The sequence below is a fragment of the Ostrinia nubilalis genome, chromosome 7, assembly GCF_963855985.1.
Source record: "Ostrinia nubilalis chromosome 7, ilOstNubi1.1, whole genome shotgun sequence".
NCBI lineage: Eukaryota > Metazoa > Arthropoda > Insecta > Lepidoptera > Crambidae > Ostrinia > Ostrinia nubilalis.
This window is the reverse complement of record NC_087094.1, coordinates 11779222-11801510: the sequence shown is the minus strand read 5'-3', so window position 1 is coordinate 11801510 and position 22289 is coordinate 11779222. Positions and strand designations below refer to the sequence as shown.

At 35.0% G+C, this 22289-nt stretch overlaps 2 protein-coding genes across 7 annotated transcripts in view; both read right to left on the bottom strand.

The window, feature by feature from the left end:
* LOC135073331 (proton channel OtopLc) overlaps positions 1–4253 on the bottom strand; it is a 56264-nt gene extending 52011 nt beyond the window's left edge. For 3 of the 6 annotated variants that reach the window (XM_063967471.1, XM_063967476.1, XM_063967474.1), the window contains exon 1: positions 3983–4253. The gene's annotated coding sequence lies outside the window, so the exon portion shown is untranslated. The remainder of the gene's footprint in view (positions 1–3982) is intronic. The other 3 variants (XM_063967480.1, XM_063967481.1, XM_063967477.1) reach the window with 1 other exon arrangement.
* Positions 4254–18287: 14034 nt separating this feature from the next.
* Positions 18288–22289, bottom strand: part of LOC135073447 (proton channel OtopLc-like) — a 41917-nt gene continuing 37915 nt past the window's right edge. The window contains exon 9 of the mRNA XM_063967629.1: positions 18288–21816. Within this exon, the coding sequence (XP_063823699.1) occupies positions 20810–21816 (1007 nt within the window). The 3' untranslated portion in view covers positions 18288–20809. The remainder of the gene's footprint in view (positions 21817–22289) is intronic.

The window sequence follows — 22289 nt, the reverse complement described above, 5'->3', positions numbered from 1 at the left end:
GAGATGCGACTCTCAACGCTAAAACAAAGTATTTTAATAAAAATCTCAACAGTTAAAAGCAGAACATGCATCAAACAAAAACTAATTTTATATCCTGCACCCACTTAAAATGTCTAGTTATTATTCTGTCTCAGAATATAAATAAACCAATGAATGGGATCATAAAAACTGCAAGTCAAGCGCAGCTTCTGGCAATGAACTGGCCTGGTATCGCGCAAAAAGGGGGTCGGGTCTTTCACTGGCACTGGTAGACCTTGGGCCTTGAGACTTAGTTAAACTGATAGTCAATACAAATAGCAATAAAATTTATTGTTATAATTATCACATCAATCAATATCATCTAACTCAAAATAAAGCACATGTTATAACTGATTTATTAATAAAATCTTAATTTCCTCGATAGCAATTTGAACCCAATTAGAGATAATGCATATTGCACTTACGAGAATCAAACCACTAGCTTAATAGTCCCAGCACACAAAACGCTGGGCTAACTAGATTAAAAAAAAACTTCAATAATGTAAGTATAAGCTCTAATGAATGAGGCCACATTTCATTTGTTTTTAAGTGTTTTTAAGTAGCGTTACGTTCCGTTAGCTAATCATTTGACGTTTTTTCTATTTTTACGTTTATGAACTGTTTTTATGAATAGCAAATTATGTGAAACTTACCTACATAATTAACCTACATCTAATTCATGCGGCTATAGACGTATTAGAAAATAAATGCCTTAAGCTGCTGCTGGTTCGCACGATCGTTTTTAAATTCAATATTAAACTATAAGCGTAGTTTATTAGAATTTTAAATAAAATAACAAAGAAATTAGCTCTATTTTCTCCAATGACTAAAACGCAGCTACATTTTCTTTCTTTTAATAAACAACTTATCCTCATGTTACATTTGCTACACAAAGACCATAATATATCCATTGTGCTCTTACTTTTAATGAAGTTTTATATGAAAAATGTAACTCACTGAAATCGAAAAATAAACTAACTACACAATTCACCCAAGACGATATGTTTAAAATAAGTCATAAATGTCAGTAGCAGGTATCTTAAATCTATTTTTGTGAGACATCTCTTTGTGAGAGCAGGTCTATTGTTATATGAAAAAATACGCGTCTATGTCAGTTGAAATAAAGTCCATTTCATTTTCCGTGAGCATAACGAATGGGACTTGTTTAAACTTACAAACAAATTCAATTTGAAACTACAAAAACTTCACTACAAATTGCTCTATTTATTTTCCACACGGTGAAACTTTATCATATAAACTTGTGCCGGATTTCGAACTTTAAATATATTGCTCTAAGTCCTAAGTGATAAAAATTGTTTGCGCCGAATATTTATTTCCAGATAAATATCCTACAAGCTAACCGTAAACATTTTTGAACAGAAATGTTGCCAGACAAAACAAGCCATGACTAGCAACACCCGCTTACAAAGCACTTTTGACCCACGTGGGGTCCTTTTCACATAATATATCCATTTTGGGAAAGTGCTTTTCCACCCTTAAATGGTCCCTAAGATTTTGAAAGGAAGAAGACGAAATTTTTGCTACCGAATCACAAAGATTTTCTATAATAAGCTTTGGATACCAGGAAAGAAATGACAGATGTCTAACTTAATATTGGAAGTACGCGTAAAGCTTGGAAGTCGTGTTACTTTTGTGAATCTAAAGTATATTCAACTTAGCTCAAAAGTAATAGGTAATTCCAGGGCAATTATTTTGATTCTGGATACGGCCTTTGCTGAGTTGTTGAGTAGATCAATTAATCAAGTCAACAATACATTACGTATTCCAACAATAAGTCATAGATATCTAAGTAAACAAATAAGAAGTTAACTGTAATGTGCGCTTGTGGCATTGTCAACATTGAAATTGCAGAACAATTAAGGCCGCAGTATAGATCATAACCCGCATAAGAATGGGCATGTGTCTTATGTTGCAGGATTATAGTGCAATGAGTATTATTACGAATTGTCTAAAGAACAAAGAAGCTGCTGTTAGTTAATATAACGTTATAAAGCCTAAAAATAACAAAATGTTAAGCACATTACTTTTCGAATTCTAATTCATTAAGAAATTGTGCATTCATTGTAATATCTGATGTAAATTACAAAAGCAGTAACATACCTACACGGAATAAATACGATACATTACATAACATAAACCTACATTATACTGAGTGGTCATCACGAATCTTATTTTCAAACACAGTCTTGAAACTATATCCTTGAAGAGAGCCGAGTATTTTTAACTAGTTATTTACTGATAGTCATTATTAAATTGATTTTAAGACATAAAATAAATAATAAAATAGCCAATTATTCAGATATAGCAAAAGTTTCTGTCATACTGCGACACATAAATAGTCATAGCGGTCTCTATGGCCCTAAGGCCGTCGTTTGTGGGGCTTGCAAATGAGCCCATTTTCGCCCTTTGGCAACGGGATCTCATTTTGTCAACCTCTACTGAATGGATTATTAGACGTTTTTCTGTAGGTATATGTTGTGTACTTTTATAGCTATTTGCACTGACAAAAACAAATTCACTAAAAAGTTCAAAAATTATCGTTTTGTTATATTGCTGTTCGTTTGTATTTTTTTGTCTTCCAGTGACTTGGCCCACTTTTATCTTTGTCCACGGGCCAAGTCACTGGATTGATTTTTTAAAAACTCTATGCAATAATAATAATAATAATAATAATAAATCTTTGGACAATTTCACACAGCGCCAGCTAGCCCCAAAGTAAGCAATTTAATGCTTGTGTTATGGGTGCTAGCTTAGCGGTTATACTACTTATATACTCTTTTTTTTTAAATACATACATAATATACATAGTAACACCCAGACCCGTCACAGAAATTAAAATTCATCATTTAAATTTCTGCCCGGCCGGGAATCGAACCCGGGACCTCCCGACTAACGAGACAATAACGAGACTTATCTCACCACACTTTCCCACCAACTCCTGTATAGCCAGGATCTACAGCTTGGCTTCCAAAGTGTGCAACAAAGAAATAGCCATCTATCTATCTATTTATTACCACTTTAGCATTAGATATACGTTTTCACATGTCATTCTTCCAAAGGAGTTTAATAAACAAGCCTTTCCCCTGTCTCCATTGATCCATTGTTCTTTCTCTACTAAAATGCGATCTCACACTACAATTAATCACAGAACACAAAAGACGGATCCCAGATTTCTAACATATTTGTATAGGCCATTAGTAAAATAGTTTTAATGGTAGGAGAGTTCCTAAGAATAAGTATTAGAAAGGACCAGTAGGATGGAGGCTCTCTATCCATTTACATACAACTTTTAGCCATAGTGTAATTTTGGCATAATGTTTACAAATAATGATACAATTACGCATAATATTACATTAATTTGTAACAGTTTTAAAATAATACCTATTACCTACGACTACATAACTTGATCTTAGGGACTTTCTCAGATTTAATTATGTACCCTGCATGTTTGGTTTGGCTTACTTTTGCCGCGAGTGTCGTGAGTGCAGTGACAGGCTGACATGTAAGTAGGTAATTAATCGGCGTGCGGTTAGTCTACTGAGTCCGTTAGCCTAAATACAATCTTGTATGATGTATAAAACATGTGTGATTGGGATAGTCAGACACCGTCCTGAACTTTTTGTCTATTGTTTTTTCTTTAATATGAAAACTTGGCATTTTTGCAACACTTTTTGAACTACTCGTTGTGCTTTAATATGGTCTACTTACTCATTCACTGAACTTCGAGTTCAATATACCTACCATGACTAAAACTAAATTAAAAAATATATGAATAGTAATGTATTTGAATTTTCCGACAAAGATTTCAACTAGATTTTAACTCAGAACCATGGTCCTACCTCGTGGTACTAAGTACTAAGCAAGTGGGCATACTAAGTAGGCAGTTACAACAAAAACGGACAGGAGTTAAGAAAACACAAGAAACAAAGTACACAATGCTTACGCTTTCATTTTCCCGTGACGAAAATTACTGGCGGAGTAGTCCCATTGTACCCATTCAGTCCTTTTGTAAAGACGTGCACTCACTGCCTCACTAAATCCAAACTCCTTTGTCCACAAACTCTAATTCGTTTAAAAAGTTATGAAGTAAACGCGGGAAAGGAGTTTCTATTTCGTTCACTTGTTTTTTTAGAAAAGAATAAAAAATTCGCGGTTCAAATTCAAATCGTGCAAACGCGCGATCAAGTCCGAAGCTCGGCGCCAACTCGTGGATGGCGCGTCGGTGTTTCGGCACACAGCCATAACTACGATCACGGGGTCTATTGTACCGCGGTTTCCAGACACGCTAACCCTCCTATAGCATCCATGGGTATATTTTTCCCTCTTTCCATAACGAGGGCTGCCTCGCGCATAAAGTTTAATTGTATAAAACGCTGCACCAATTAAGGCTTTTACGTGGCAAAGTTAATTGCATTGTGATCTACTGGCAGTAATTCATTGGTAGGCGTCGAAGCGTGGGATAGTATTTCTTGTTGGAAAAGACCGTAGGCGTCGGATATAAAACTTGCATAAGAATTTTCTGGACAAACTCGTTATTGACAAAACTCTTTTGTTATTTGTTTGTCAACACAAAGCGTCGCCGCTATGCGCCCGCCATTATCGCGCTGCTCCACTTTCGATACGTTTGTCTAATAATATCCGCTAATTACTACGCGGCCTAGAAATGGCCAGTGAAAGTGTGCATCAATGGCTACCTATTAATAACACATTATCTCGTATAGTCTCGAGTTCCGCCCACAGCAAAACCTTCAAATTTCTAAGGCGAACGATTTTTACTGCCGTTATGAATGATATGCAATAACATATTTTACACCCACATCTTCAATAACTTTTAAATTGTAAACATTGGATGTCATAAAAAAAATACAAGTAGAGCACCATAAAGTATGTCATAAGGTATAAGAACTATTAATGATTTCTAATTGAACAGCTTCACAAGAATGCATTATTATTGGAGTAGCTTAAAATGGTTCATGCTTCGCGCATTGTCAATCACTAAACTGATGTTAACAAACTGATGAAAATATTTTAACGCATCAATGATTACACCTATAGGTAAGCGTAAACCATATAATTTCTGAACGTGAATGCGCTTGCGCATGTTAAAATACCTACTTAGGCTGAGTTGCACCACCTTACTTCAACCGTAACTATAACCTTAACTGGTGTTTTTGTATGGAGTTTGACAGACTTTTGACGTTTATTAAAGTTAAAGTAAGATAGTGCAAACCAGCCTTAGTTATATTTATTTACCGGCGTAACATTACTTCAATTAACAATGAAACATTTTGAAAAATTCACATTCACTTTTGTAAATAAAAGAAGTCTAAATAGAGAAAAAAACTATGGACCAGAACACCGCTTCAATTAAAAAACTAGGTACTTCTTAACATTGCTCCAAGATTTCGCTGTGCATAATCAATAAAATTCATTAAATCAAGGAAAATAAATTATAATTTATCAAAAAGGTGCTTCCCTGACTTAGTTTTCATAGCATCGTAAGTACTTAGTTACTCATCTCCTTTGACAGGAGCACATTTTAGTATGTATCGTGGCAATTAGTTGCAGTTACACGTGGCACAGCGGGGAACTAGGGGAGCGTCACGTCAAAACACGGGGTACACCACGGAAGCATAAACATCGAAGGAAATCAAGTAAAAGGAATAATATTACAAGACTTATTTAAAAAAGAAACAACAATGTTTATTAATTTAATTAAATATAATAATTAAAACTTTAAAATAGAAGAAAAGGCGATTCTCTACCATAATTGCCCAATCACCTTAAATTAATCTTACCTTGAGATATGAACATTGAACACATAAGTTACTCTCTCTTTTTAGTAAAACATAGTCTGTCGACCGAAAGAAAGCCATCGCTTTTTTTCCATGGACTGTCAAACCAAAGCGAATTAGTAAAAGCTCCGTCCGAAATCGGGCTAGCTCGAACCGATATTCCTTGCCTTGAAACGAACACTAGGTCGAAATTATTGCATTACCTATTTTAGAACAGATGATACGCCGCATTCTAGACTTTATGACATCACAATTTGTTGGACACTAGTTAACGTTAATTAATATGACTATTTATAAATGACATACCTTTTTAAAGCCAATTTGTGAAATTTCATTTGACTACGACCATGAACTAGTCAGAATAATCAGTACAATAAACACAGTAAAATTGCAAAAGATAATAAATTTATGCCTTATCTATTCTATACTTATAATAAATCTGTAGAGAGGTAAATTCTGTACATGAAATATATTTTCAAAATAACTATCAGGGGGTGATTAGTGATCGATACTGATGCCAAAAATGCAATCAGTAAAATTTTTGTCTGTCTGTCTGTCTGTCTGTCTGTCTGTCTGTCTGTATGTTCCTTATAGAAACAAAAACTACTCGACGGATTTTAACGAAACTTGGTACAATGAAGAATGTTCACTAATTTTGTTTTTTAGCTTTCTGTATTCTCTGTTAAAAATAAAAAATACACGTGAAAGAATTATTTCGATACGTCAATTAGATTCCAAGATATTGAATTTTAAAAGTGCGGGCGGCGGCCGGCCCTCCATTTTATGCGCGTGACGTCATATTACAGTGACTGGCTCATATTTGTATGGGTAGAATCTTGCAAGCTGAATTAAGACCCACTTCCAGGCAACCGATTAAGCTGAAATTTCGCAAACACATGTGATTTGGATGACCATGCAATATTATGATGACATGGAGCTGATCTGATGATGGAGTTGGAAGGTGGCCATAGGAACTCTATAATAAAACGACTTAAATCCATCGAGTTTGGGCTCGTTCGTTTTGTATTGATGAGTACTTTAATTCCATATAGTAATCAGGGTCTAATGATGGAGCTGGAAGGTAATTCGCAATAAAACGACACAATCGCATCAAGTTTGGGTTTGGTTCAATTTTAATTTCTGTGATGGGTCTGGGTGTTAATATGTATAATAAGTTTGTATTTACAAAAAAAAATGTATTTAAGTATGTTTATATCCGTTTTCTAGTGAGCGGACACTGTGAATGTACGTCACGCGGGGTCACGTGACCGTCGGCGGGACTCAATATCTAAGCGAACTTTGAATGCCTATAAAATCATAACTACTGGGTATTTTTGAATGAAATAAAAACTAATGTATTTGTAAATGTAAAAGCCTAACTGTAACATAGGTTTCAAGTGATTTTGCATACCTAGTAACATTCTCAATTATTCTTCATACTCTTGGGCAGGTTATAGGATACTTAGGAATTCCCACGGGAACGGGCATTAGCGGGAAAATCCTTTTGTATGAAAAATCTTAACCGCTTAAGTTAGACGCTTGAAATTTGGCAAGCAGGTACCTTAGTAAACTTAAAGCTTAGTTATAACAGGATATTGCAAAATTCCTACGGGCACGGGAATTAGCGAGAAAAAACATTTGTATGAAAAAATCTAAGCCACGTAATATAGACTCTTGAAATTTGGCATGCAGGTACCTTAGTAAATTTAAAGCTTAGTTACAACAGGATATTGCAAAATTCTCACGGGAACGGGAGTTGGCGGGAAAAAACATTTGTATGAAAATATCTAAACCGCGTAAGTTAGACGCTTGAAATTTGGCATGCAGGTACCTTAGTAAACTTAAAGCTTAGTTACAACAGGATATTGCAAAATTCCCACGGGAACTGGAATTAGCGGGAAATTCCTTTTGTCGCATCAGGCAGCATCAGGGGGTGACAAAAGTCGCGCAGATTAACGCATCTGCATGGCAAGGACGGTCGTGATGTCATGACAGGGGGGGTGCCATTCTGGGGTGCCTTAGGCTATAATTTATATTATGACGGGGGGGGGTTGCCGCCCCGGGCGCCAACCTATGCTACGCCGCCACTGGTTAGACGCTTGAAATTTGGCATGAAGGTCTCTTAGTAAACTTAAAGCTTAGTTACAACAGGATATTGCGAAATTCCAACGGGAACGGGAGTTAGCGGGAAAAAACATTTGTATGAAAAAATCTAAACCGCGTAAGATAGATGAAGGGGGTAAAATGGGATCCACGCGTACGAAGTCGCGGGCGGCCGCTAGTTGTCAATAATGTTAGAGTTGATAACCATTACGTTGTCAATTTAATGATGATTAAATGAATGGCCTAAATACTAGGCTTTACGACCGCGAGTAGGTACCTACTGAAATACGATCTTCGGACTAGTTACGACCTTGTTACAGAATCTCACTATTACATTCCGTAATATTAACGTAGCAATCAGAATGCACAAACCCGTCAGATCCAACAATAAGCATCGACTTTTTGAACGAGACCAATATTAATTGACCGATCAGTATTTTATACAGGGTGTCCCAAAATTAGCACGTCACACTGACACTTGAGGTAGCTGACGCATGAATGTATGCAACACACTTTAGGAATTTTATAAAGGAGGCTTCAATTTACTACTACATATTTTATCTAATGACGCATCCACTAAAGTCTTCATTTGTTTCTCTACTCCTGTGCATGGCGCCGTGCCGCCATTGCACTTCCTTGCACCGCATACATGAACAGTCGCCCATGCACGCTGCTGAACCCTTTTCCACCTTGACCCCTAAGCTATAAAGAAAAGATATTGCTCTAATTTTGCTGACGACTGTACCTTCTGTGCAATATCGATCCGGCTGGGGACAGACACGCCCTTTGTTGAAAGCTATGCATTATATCGCAACTGCACTTACTACTTTATTAAACGATTCTGTACGAGACTTATCGTTGATCTCTTTACGATCGTAGAACCCGTCACCAGCTCGAGACAATTCTTTTTTTAACTTCAGTTAGGTATTTATACTATTTCCTATGTAAAAACGCTGTAACCTATCTGAGATAATATGATTCCCATGAATTAATTTACCATGCATTCAACCGCGACAAAACAGGGAAATTCATATTTTGATTTTGAATGTGTACAATTCTGGGATCCAATGAAAATTTCTATTGCGATTCTTCTAACTATAGAGTCTAACTGGGTTATGGTTCATAATTCATTGGAACATAACTATAAACCCGTCATTATACAGAGCTAAAATCGAGTAACGGCCATTGCCGATCGGAATAAACGTAAGTTATGGTGATTTCTGGTATTTCATATTTATGTAAGCTATGAATTGGACATTAAACGTGATTGGTTAATATAAATGTAGAGTTTTTAATTAAAACCGCCACATCGTAATTAAATTAAATAAAGAAACGTTACGTTCATTTGTAGAAAAATGATGACGAAATAAAAGTTCAAAGACTCTACCTTCAGAGCTTTCTAATTAACTAGCAGCAGAAATGGGAACTCTACAATACATTTACCATGTCAATAAAATGCAGTGTGCAGTAGCCAAATAATTTGAATATCTAAATTCCTGCGACAAGCCTCTTTGAAAAACATTCAATGATGTGAAGATATCTTCTAAGAACTTAATCTCTTAAATACTTAGGTAGGTACTAAGCTTTTTCTGTCACCCTTTTTTGTCGTGCCCTTGACCGCAAATAGTCTACCAAACTTTTAATTATTTTTGTTAAATAAATAAAGTTTGTTCCATTTGTCCTTTATCTTCTTTGTCAAAGCTGCACAGTGCACAGCACACGTGAATGTCGTCGTATCCCAAACCCAAGAATTTGACTTGAAAAAATAAAGAAGAAAACATTGACAGCTGATCATCCAACCTACCACTACCCACATAAATTGCAATTTACCCTCAACATTATAGATAGAATCTCGTTATAAGTCCATTACCACCGACGATTTATAAAAAATATCAAAATTAAAAAATTAAGGATAAAATATTTTTTAGGATTGCCAATTCCTCTACCTGTTTTTAGGATAAACCGATAGGTATCATAAAAAACAAGACTCCAAAGCGGCCGAGTATCATTGAACTCTTTCGCATTTGTTGTCGCTTCGGTTAGATTTAGACTTTATAAGCAGACGACGATTGTAGCTATAGGCAATAACAGCGATCTTTGGCTGTCAGGTACCTATCTATACAGATTACTAGACTTTGCAAGACCGGTTTTGAAGCAGATCAGTGTTATATTTCATAGTCTGGGGCGTACGACACTGACATGACGTAGCCGGCGTATCCAATTCACTTCGACACGGTTCCTTTCAAATGTTTGGAGAAAAAATATTGATGCTATTGACTAATAATATTTAGAAACAAAATCTACTACTTACAGAGTTTATGCTTCAATGACAACAACTCAAAAAGTTAATAATACAAAATGATGTTATGCTTTTTAAAATTTTTAAGACCTTTATACGTGTTACACACAACACTACATACATTGTGCACATATCTCTGGGCAAAGGCATGGGATGAATCATTATGAAAAGCCTATCCGGAAAACCTACCTTGAAATAGAGCTGACAATTTCTTCCCTCTTCACAAAAGTATAAAGTTCTTTTAAAAAATAACGCGCATTTCCGTGACAAAAACACACTACGGCTGTGTGACCTACTTTAAGGGATGGTCATCAATATCATTTTAAGTCCCTATAGATAGATTGTTCATTTCTAGATAAACATCTTTATTTTTTCAACACACGCTATTCAAATAACGGTGCATTCAATTTTGTAGCACTTCAATAGATTGCATGATTTAAACATGAGCTTTTCATAAAATGACGTTGTTTTAAAAATATATCTTATCACTCTACTGAATTATGTATTACGTGTATTATGTTTTTTTTTTTTCAATAAGTACTGAATATTTCTTATTTATCACGTGTGTAGACTGTAAAATAGTTTATTATTTATCATTTTACTAATGAGTTATGTAGAGTTCATAGTGTATGCTAGTGTTATTAATTCCTGGTAAAATATTAAAAATACTCTTGAAATCCATCGTCAATGTAATTCTGTCGCATCGAAATCCATCTAGCATTCATAAATAACTCAAATGAATCGGCACGGACGGCGAGCAGATTAATCTAATTTCTACGCGTCAGTCACACGCCTACATTACACCATTACTCTTACTTATGCCTGACACCACTGTTTCTATCAACTTAGCGAATTATCGACTGCATACAAAAAAAACATTTAAGGTTAATTCTTGAACAAACTACATAAAGTAAGCTCAGAATATTGAACGATAAACAGGAATTCGGCAGCATTTTTACCTCTTTTTGATGCACTACATATTAGGTATTCTATAAGATGAGAATTTTCTCAGAAAAGTACCTACTTTTCTGATTTACCTATATCTTTACAATTTAGTGTATGTTATGTCATAGCCTATGTCATTAGCAGTTCCCGACTTTAATTTGGATGGCTGCCAAACTGTGATTACATTTACTATGTCCTACAATTTACGAGCATTGTCCCGCGACTTCATCTGAGTAAATATCGAGGAAAAGAAGCTAACTTAAACCTTAAACCTTTGAGGGATTGCAATAGGGACATCTAATTTTATTGCAACAAAATAACCACATAGAACTACTAAACTAGAAAACCCTACTCGAATATACCTTGTTATGATAGCAGGTGAGAGTTGCTTCTACATGGAAACCACTTTATATGGAACGCACCGCGAAAGGCGCCCAACAAATTGGTACCTTGTAGGGCCTGGAATGGTTTTCACTTGTGTTATGTCAGCCCATAATCAGCTAGGCTAGGATAATGATTCTGATTGTTATCAAATAGTAGCTGATATAGACAGCTGTAGCTGAAATAATAAGGCTGAGTTGCACCACCTAACTTTGACGGTAACTTACGATAACCGGTGTTTTTTGTATAGAGTTTGACAGATTTTTGACGTTTGTCACAGCTAAAGTAAGATGGTGCAACCCAGCCTAAGTGTTGTGTGTACTTACATATAAGTAGGTATAGATTTGTAGCCTGTCTGACATTTGGTAAGTATCTATAAGTATATAAGTAAACGCGGCCATATCAGCGTATTACAGTTGAAAATTTCGACAGGTTCATCCAGTGTCTAAGTAGCTGGAAGAGCAGTCGCCCGGCAAGCGGAAGGTCGTGGGTTCGAGTCCCGCCTTAGCCAGTTCGATTTTTTCAACCGCCTCTGTGGTCTAGTGGTAAGACCACCTGTTTCAGATGCAGAGGTCCCGGGTTCGATTCTCAGTGGGGGCAGATTTTTCTGTTCGGTTTGGTTGGTGGTAGGGCTTGTTCTAAGTCCGCCTGGCTAGCTGTCACCATCTTACCTAAGTCTGTCGCCATAACAACAATATTAACAGCATTGTTGTGTACCGGCAGTTAGAGGTAAGATAGCCAGTTCCTCTGTGGTTGAGGATTCTGGGTGAAGCTCGCTTCCACCTTCGGCCTGATCGTCACTTACCATCAGGTGAGATACAGGCCAAGAGCTTCCTCGTTGTGGATAAAAAAAAAGTTTGTTTAAAAACTAGGTAAGTAGTTTGTGGAATTATTAGATTACTTGTAGTACCTATAAAAAGTGTTTATGGAGAAGCAAACTCAAAGCTGCCTCCAGTTACTTTCCTTTGTTTACCTACAAAGTTATCTTTAACGGCAGCAGTATTTTTGACACTACTGAAAACAAGCTTTACACATTATTTTCCTTGACTTCTATGGAAACCACTAAGACATTTGAAAAGATCATATAATTCTGTGCTTTTGTAGAATTTTAGAATTACTTAACACCATCTGGGCCCAGCCTTGAGTGGGTTGACTGTCAAGGCCCATAGGGCCACGCACCAGTGGGCGAGCCATTCATTCGCTCACGTACAAATTATAGCACATCAGGCTATACATTTTTGTCGGAAAATGGTCCCTATTATAACTACATAAGAACCCACACTGTAACCTTGATGTGCTAGCGTCTGTACATCCAGCTTATAATATGTCCCTCGCCATTCTTATAGCTGACAATGTGGAGACCACTGAATAATTCATACACATGCACCAATTACTACGGTAGGCTCAAATGAATGAATCGGAATGTTTGCTTTGGATTATTAGGGCGCAAGACACGTAAGGAACCGAAAAGAATGAAGCTTGTAAATGGTCAACCTTGAATATCAAACTGAGCAGACGATTGATGATGTCTGAAGTTCCCATAATTAAATAGTTGTAGTAGCAACTGCTCTTTGTCTTTGTCAATGTTTTGTATAATGTTATTTTTTTTTTTTAATTTAATTGTTGGTTGGAGAGGCACCCGCTGAAAACCAGCGTCGGGGCACGCGTGCAATGCATGCACGCGTGGCTCGATTAATGCTGAGCGAGCGCCTTTTTGACACAAAAATATGTGTGTATAGTTTTAAGTTTCTTTGTTCTATTTTTTATTTTTTCTTTTTGTGTCAAATAAAGTTTTTCTTATCTTATCTTATCTTATCTTATCAACTGCCATTTTTATACAATTGCAGTTCTTCTATATTACCAAAAGCAATTTTATTTCAGTATCAAAGCTGGCATAAAATGCTCAATATATGCATTTACTTCTCAATATATTATGTATACGCCTACTTTTCATCAAATAGTTTGTGAAAGAAAGAAAGAAAAAATATTTATTTGGTACTAAATGATACACATTGACGCCCAAAGTAGTCAAAAAGTTCGCAACACGACTTTGTTGCAATTTGAATAAGGTTGTGTTGTCAATTTTTGGCCACTTTGGTTTCGCGAACTATTTCTATTTGACGCTGACTGTATATGATGTGACTGAAGAAAACCTTTATAATTATTACAGCAGTCATAGTGCAAATTGTTATAATTTATGCGACTAGGTAGGCTAAACATAATCGAGCATGACCGATGACCGTCTAAGACCTCGTATTCCAGAAAAACCAGTACTTAATCCATACTAAAATTATTTAAGCGAGAGTAACTCTGTCTGTGTGTTACCACTAAACTGATTTATATGAAAATTGTTCAGTATAGAGCTAGTTCGACTAGACTCAGAGCAGGACATAGACGTTTTATCTCGTTCTAGATAGTCCTTCTGTAACAGACCTAAATGGCAAGCGAAGCCAAAGGCAAAAGCTAGTAAATCATGTAGCTCGTGAATAAACTGCGGTCAATAAACTGGTCCCGTACATTACCATTCAATATTTGGAATGCACTGGTATATTTATAGGCCAGCTCTAAATATAGCCGCATCCACGGTATCGGTAGAGTTAACCAACTGTGAAAGACTAGACCATCAATCATCTTGAAGCTCATTGAACTTGCAGTTTATTTTTAGTTTCTAGTATTCTATAGCCACTCTTATGTAAAACTTAAAATTGAGATTCCTTGCAAAGTAGGTAGGAATTGTTAAGAGCCATTTCACAAAAATATTCCGCGCGAATTTAGCAACAAACTGTCAACGCAAAGACAAAAGAGTAAAAAGAACGCCGAAATGGACAAAAAAATCTTGAGCCGTGACCGTATTAATAAGTTATTAATTTTTAGGTAGAATAAGGTATTAAAACATGAATAATTAATATAAAATTTTAATAGAGTTTAGGTATTTAGTCTTTCAAAGATTTTTATATTTCGATTAATAAATGAAACACGTATAGGTATAATATGTAAAATATATATTATAGCCCGACCAGGAACATAAAAAGCCTCGCCATGTTGCGGAAAACTAATGGTACTAATTTTTTTTAATGGCAACAGTAACTGAAAACTTCATTGACATGTCACCTTGCATGTCAATAATAAACTGTCTATTGCTGTCAAAGTGTAAACAAACTTTATTTTAAATGTGTGCAATGGATTTGGGAATTAAAGTGCTAAAAACTTTTTATAGTCGTGAAAGAAAACTGGTTCACAAAGTGTTAAATTATTTGTCTAAGAGAAGTACTAAGGGTTCGGACAATATTTTCATTGAATAATGTTTCCGACAAAGGTTGTCAAATTGACTGACATGTTTATCGTATAGTATAGTCCACTTTGAAAATTAGCTGTGGTTTGTTTCAACTACCTATTTTAAAGATTTTTGTCACTTTGAAAGTGTTGAATTTTATGGAATTGGGAAAGAAGTACCGAGTTTGAAGCGTTCATGAGCAGACATTGCAGTTCAATATTCAAGTTCTGATTTTGTTTATTGATGAATAATAAAATAAATCCTACTAGCTCGATTGATGGTTTCATTTAATTTATTTAGACCAAGTTACCTATATAATCTTTTTTCGTTAATTTATGAAAATATCAAATTAGCCCGTAATCCTGAATCCTGATACATAAAATTAGCCTATTAATTTAACACAGGTACGACTGTACTCAGTGTTGCACTATCAAATGCAATTAACGCGTCTCTATGCCAGGGTTTTTATGTTCCTGGTCGGGCTATAAGTAAAAAATAAAGACAGTGACATAGTGAAAAAAAAATTTGCCCCCTTACAGCTCCATCATCGGACCCTGGATATCATTTAGGGACGAAGTATTCGTCAAAGCGAATCACACAAGCCCAAACTCCATAGGGTTCTATTGTTTTGTTACGGAGTTGCAATGGAGGTGGCCATTGCAACTCCTCCAGATCCATTATCAGACAGAGCTAAGAAATAAATAAATAAATAAATATTATTATTATTAAACAAATAACTAAAATAATTCATCTAACTATCTTAAATCTTACTAGTCTTACTAATATTATAAATACGAACGTTTGTGTGGATGTCTGGATGTTTGTTACTCTTTCACGCAAAAACTACTGAACAGATTTTGATGAAACTTTACAGTACAGCAGTACTATCACTCGGGTCGGACGTTCCTATCGCAAAACCGTTGGTTCACTCAGTTCCGATACGACTCTAGTGCTGTGTGTAATAGGGATGATGACTGGGTAATGAAATCGAAATTCTGTTTAGTCCGTCAGAGAGATAATTAAAAAATTTTGGAGACATATTTTCTATTTTTTTCATAAACGAGTAATTACAGTATTGTATTGAGTTGAAATGTCGCGTGACGTCACTTTTGAGTAAAAATTCTACTCAAACGTGACGTATCGCGCCATTTCAACTCGATGTAGCACTGTTATTATTTAATTATGAAAGAAAATAAAAAATATGAGTAATATTTTCTAAATAACTGTCTGACGGACAAATAATTGAAATTTTGACATCTAGCCTATTATTCTCTACGAGTGGATTTAATTTTGCCTGAGACCTACGCCATGAACCCTGAACCAGAAGACCCTGTCGCCAGCGACAGCGACGCTTATCCATCCCTAGCATCGACCAGAATTTTATTGTGCGCATACTCTGGAGCATGCTACATACAACTGGCTGTCGGAGAAGCATAGATTTCCCTTAAGTCTACTCCCGCTACCATATGGCACTCCGCTAAAACTCGTGAGGGCGCCAACACTTGCTTTTGTATCGAAAATTAGTATGAGCAGCGCACGTAGTTGCTCTATGCAACCACGCTATTTTAAACCGTGGCCCCTAAGCATGAGATGGGAAACTGCACTCCCTTGAATTCTCTTGAATTTGATGGTGTTAGGGGAATCCTAGGAATGAATACATACCTACTTTCTAATGGAATTACCTCATCAATGTTACGTTTTCACTTGTTATTTTATTGCGATCTGACCTTGATTTTTCAAACACATGTCAAAATAAAAAAATAATTTAAATCAAAAGCACTAAGGAATATTTAATTTTAATTGATATCAACCTCGATGCAAGCACAGATTACAGAAACTAAAGGGAGATGTGACAAGGGGGCGGAGCCGGTGTCGCAACAATATGCCCAAAAACAGAACATATTGCTTGTGAAAGCAATAATGACAGCAGCGACGACATAATGTACCTAAACAGTTTACATTGCTTGCATAGTACTAAAGATTATTCGAACATTAAATACTAATACCGCAGTGGATAATGAGCACATATTTTGACTTTGTGTGTGTGAATTCCTAATGCGACACTGAGTTTCGAACTCAGCGCATTACTAAGCATCTCTCTATAAAATATCTCTATGGAAGCAAGTTATCTCCAAAATAACATTCTACACCTATAGAACCTAGTCAGGTAATAATTTTAATAAAATACGAAGCACGTCATCTATCAATAGAATATAATATATTTTAGAAGTTAATAAATATGCATAAAATATAAAAACTTTAGTTAAATCATAGAATTACTGAAAAACTAGTACTAAAATCGAATGTTATCAAATTTATTTATTAAACGTCCAATTTATTAAAGATTTTGGACTAAACTTTTTAAAAATATTTTATAGCCTACATAAAATACGAAAACATTTTGAATTCTAATCGTGAAATAATTTTTTTTCGGAGCCTATTGCCTCCAAACAAACAAATTAGTCCGTTTCAAACCACTACACCAAACGGCCGACTCGAAACAGGGACCACTCGGCATAGTATCAAATGTATTTGGTCGCCGTATAAATCACCGCTTCACGACACGAACGCACGTAAACGTCATGGCGGGAAAAGTGACACAGGTCCTGCCTTGACGGGCGCTCGCGCCATACTAATCGATGTCGGCTTGTGCATTGTAATTTATACTGATATTCACATCAATATTTTGACAAAGTGGTTACTAATATTAAAACAATAACTGTAGAAATCAATACTACAATGAATATTCTTCATTTTGGGATACTTTTATTGCAGTTATTGCTGTGTTTTTAAACTAAAAACCACGATCAAAATGTGACGTTAATCTTCAAATTTGCCAAATTATTTTTAGATTTTACTCAATAATGGTAATGAAATTCAAGAATCTATTTCATTAATGGACTACAAGAATATATGTTTGATGATTACTATATATTTTTAAGCTTATTATATGAGCATAAATAATAGATACAGGACTTTGAAATAGAGTCTGCGGCAATTTTTCCGTAAAATGGTTGTGGGAGATGGGGCACTGAGAATTAAGCAAAAGAGTTTTAGTAAATCCGTTTCATTAATGGTCAACAACAAGGATCGACCTATCTTTCGCAGTTATTAAATAATCTCTGGGTGTTACTTAAGATAGTAATTCATGCTTCCAAAATCTTAGAAATTCGCACGAAAATGTAAAATGGCTCTTAATATTGTTATGAACAATATGAACTATTTATTTCTTTATTTTCGTTATAATTTTAGAATTTATAGTGACTGTATGTATATTAAAATTCTAAGAACATCATCATCACATTTTATTTTGTTTTCGTCTCAACCACCAAATGCCGTCCACTGTTGGACAAAAGCCACCTCCAAAGATTTCCACAACGATTAGTTTCCTCCGTATTTACATAATTATGTGAAAAATATTAATGATGTCACGTCTAAAGAAAAATCATGATTTAATTTAAAGAAAGTTTATTTGCTTTAACTTTAAACATCCAAGAAGACAATCTTAGAGCTATCCACAGTCTCGCCTAAACAAATAAATAGTTCACAAATATATAGTTAAAAACTTTACTCTAATATCACTATTAATTTACAAAACTAAGCCCTATAAAATATTCAAAAATGCCATAAAATAGACCTAAACATCATAAAGGTGTTTAACAAATATTTGGTACAATGGATTGTATTGTTAACCATACATTGCAAACAAGAAAACTTATCTAATCTATGTACACATTATTATGAAATTCAACTAAAATATAACATAAACAACTCACTTACAACTTCAGGACAAATATTCAGGAATTTATATAGAAAGATAGGATAAATTGTTTCTTTGTAAATAATGTTTGTGGTCAAGCAGGTCTGCACACAAAATTGTACAAATCGAATCAATTTCAATTTGCATGTAAATCTGATATTGAATGCATTAAGGAGTATGTCTCATAATCTTTAAAAACATTTTACTGATTAAAAGTCAGGTTTGTGATACACTCATATCTTAATCCTTAACCAATGCTAAGGACACTGCTATTAACGTTACATGTGTTCAAATATCTGGCAGTAAATTACCTACATTATAACTTTTCACTCCATTTCGAATGCATAGTGTTACAAATCATTTTACAGATCAATTAAGGATACTTATTTTAATTTATTTCATTCTCTCACCGTTCTCACCATAAAACATGTATCCTACATTAAATTTGGTATTCCATATTTTAAAGCTAAATTGTTATTTGAGTATTGGAACATTAACTTAATAATTTATAATGAAGTCTTTACACTATGATAAAAATTAATGACTTACACTATCCCAATACTAATTAAAGTATCGAATAATTTCGTTTCCTGAAACCTTGCCAGAAACCTAAGCAAAATAACAATAACTAGGAATATGCAAAGTTTAGCGTTATTAGGATTTATATTTTATAAATAAACTAACTTTGTACAAAAACAACTCGTAAAATCTTAACTCTATGTAAAATTTTCCAAAACCGACTTGAAGCTGAATAATTTGATTTAAATAAAAGCCATTCTCAAGATTGTAAATTTTTGAGCAATATAAGCTACGGTTACAACCACAATAAGTGTGATAATATTTACATACAGTAGTGAGTTAAATAGCACTGTTTTGTAGCAAGCTAAACCATTCTTATCATATTTATAAATATTTTCATTTTGAGAAATAAACCTCTCTAGATCTTTTCTTTGCTTTCAAAAATAAAGACTGGATCATTAATTTAATTCCATCCTTTTTATCACTGTTTCTTACTATAAATATTTGAAACGAACAATGTACTGGACGAAATAGCTAAGTCTATTGTTCAACCATACTACATATTTTGCGATTGGTGTTCTCCCAAAGAAAATTCTAAGGCTTCACAAAAGAATAGTTATAATTTATTGGACTCTATTCCGTAATAAGCTCCAAAAATTTCCTACCCATATAAACTTTGGTGTTCTTTTTGCCTAACTACTGGGTCCTCGGTACATAGTATTGCTACGGTTTAAAAATTTTATCCAAAATACTGACACTACATTTTCATCGCAAAAATATAGCTACAAAATCTCTAAAATCTGATTAGACTATGTTATTCATAGTAAAATGTATTTTATTATCTTTCACTGAAGTTTTCACGATAAAAGCCTCATGTTAAAAATATTTCCAAAAAAATATTATTAGGTCGACATTGTTCCCACTGTAAAAATGGAAAAAGACAAATACTATAAAATGTCAAATGATGATGAATATTTGCTGTAACATAAACATAACCTAATGGAAGACATTCGTTTTTACTCAGAGTGCATCAAAATATTATTAAGCAGATTGTGTCTAATATGCAAACGTGGAATGTGATGTCTGTCTAGGATAAAGATAATGTAAAAATTTCTCTAACTTTATTCTTAGCACTAAAACAGGGTGAAAATATGAACACAATAATTTCACGGAGTAGTAGGTAGGAGATACTTTCAATAACAATATCTCAGTAGCAGAAAAAGTAACGTCTAATTTATTAAGCGCTAAAATTAATAAAATACAACCCGTTTAATTGAAAATACTGTGATACAAAGTAACGAACGTTTCAGTTCTATTATTATGATTAAAGCATTTATAAAGCTACAAATAAATAACACATTAAAATATTTAAATACAATAACTTAACATTACAGCAGTCAACTTCAAAACTAATTTAAGTTTATAATAAAAGTGCACTATAGAGGGATGATAGTATGATTAACAAGTATGTATCTACATAATTTATCTTTACAGTTTACTGACCGATCTCTATATTGCCATTTTTGATTTGGCCTCAAATTTTTAGGAGCAAGATATTTTATCTGAGAATATTGCTACCCGTTGTAGGTCTATGGCACTAACATCTAGCTACACGTCCTACTTCATTCTGATTTCAACGTACCATAGTTCATTTTTAGAGCACTCGGAACACTTTAGTACCGTCGGGCGAGTCGCTACATGTAAGCTGGTTTCATCTTGTAAGCCCGTTTCCAAATTTCACACAAGCACACTGTTGAATGGAATCTGTAGAAAATCGCTAGAGGCATCGAAACATGGGTGATGATCGTCCAGGCCCAGAGACCATAAAAATGTAGCTGAACAGGATGAGATTCGGCCCGAGATTTCTCAAGAGTATTTATAGCCCACATAGCTAGATTAGTAACAAGTAGGAACGTGACTATTTCTCTTCCTGGCTTCTTTCTCAACTGCTCTGCAGTTTTTGCCGATCTTCGACTGGCATCCAATATAAACATAGTCTGGCACGTCGTCTGTATTAAAGATGATAGAGCAGTAATCAATATAAGAATAGTGTTCTTCTCAATAGTAAAATGCCCACCGATGATGGTAAAAGTGCCGTAGATGAACATGCCAGTTTGAGCCCCAATCAAGAGAATATTGTCCAGTTCAAGGTTTCTGTTACCATCGTATTTGAGTTTGCTTACACATACCATGCCAGCTAAACTGGCAAACGTAGTCATTGCATACAACGCTAACTCACAAACGTTTACTTCAACGACAGCTAGAGTTGCGTATTCTTTCTTTGATACTAAGACGAAAAATAGTATGAGAGATATAATAGTTAGAACCAATACTAATATTCCAAAAAACAGGCCTTTATGAGCTCTGGCACAATCTACGCTGTATAGATGCGGTGACTTTTTATATGCCAAACCTTCGAGGATGCGTGCTTTGACTATGGCAGCGGCGACATCTTTCGAAGGGTATTTTGAGATGTTTTTCCACATGACATAAAGTATAGCTGCACAGATGAGTGAGTATTCGATGGTGCACGGAAATAGAAAAGGTGAGGCGTCTTGGACCAGAGAGCCCATGATATTAGTTCGGCGGCATTCGAAGATGTGGTGGGGGCCTTTAAGACCACGAGGGACACGCAGGTGCGCCGCTGCAGGGTGGGATGGTGGCACGTCTGTTGTCAGCGAAGCGAAGGCTTTTTGGAATGCTGGAACAAATCAATTAAACGATTAATTTATTTATTTTGTAATGTCATGCGTCGTAACTCATATTGAATGAATGCTCGTATGTTTATAAAACACAGATAGTATTTGATTCCAGATTTAAGTAAATAGCCCTCACATTTAAATTGTGATAAAAATCTTAGGTCAGGCAGGTAACGAATACTTGAGCAATAAGAAGAAAAGCACGAAATAAGTAAACGTGGTGCATAACTAACAATGTCGAAATTATCAATAAACATTACCCCAGTAAATAATAAATCAGTGTTGAAAGCGGGTGATCCATTGTTGAAACAGAAGGGAGCCAGCCTATTGACAGTATTCCAGCTGAGCCTCTGTTCGATGACGTTAAATTAATTCAATTAATTGCACAAAGGGAATCCTAGCTGGTGCTGATATTGTGAAACAATTGACTTCGTGATTGATTCATTGCCTTCTGCTTCCTCTATTATTATTATGT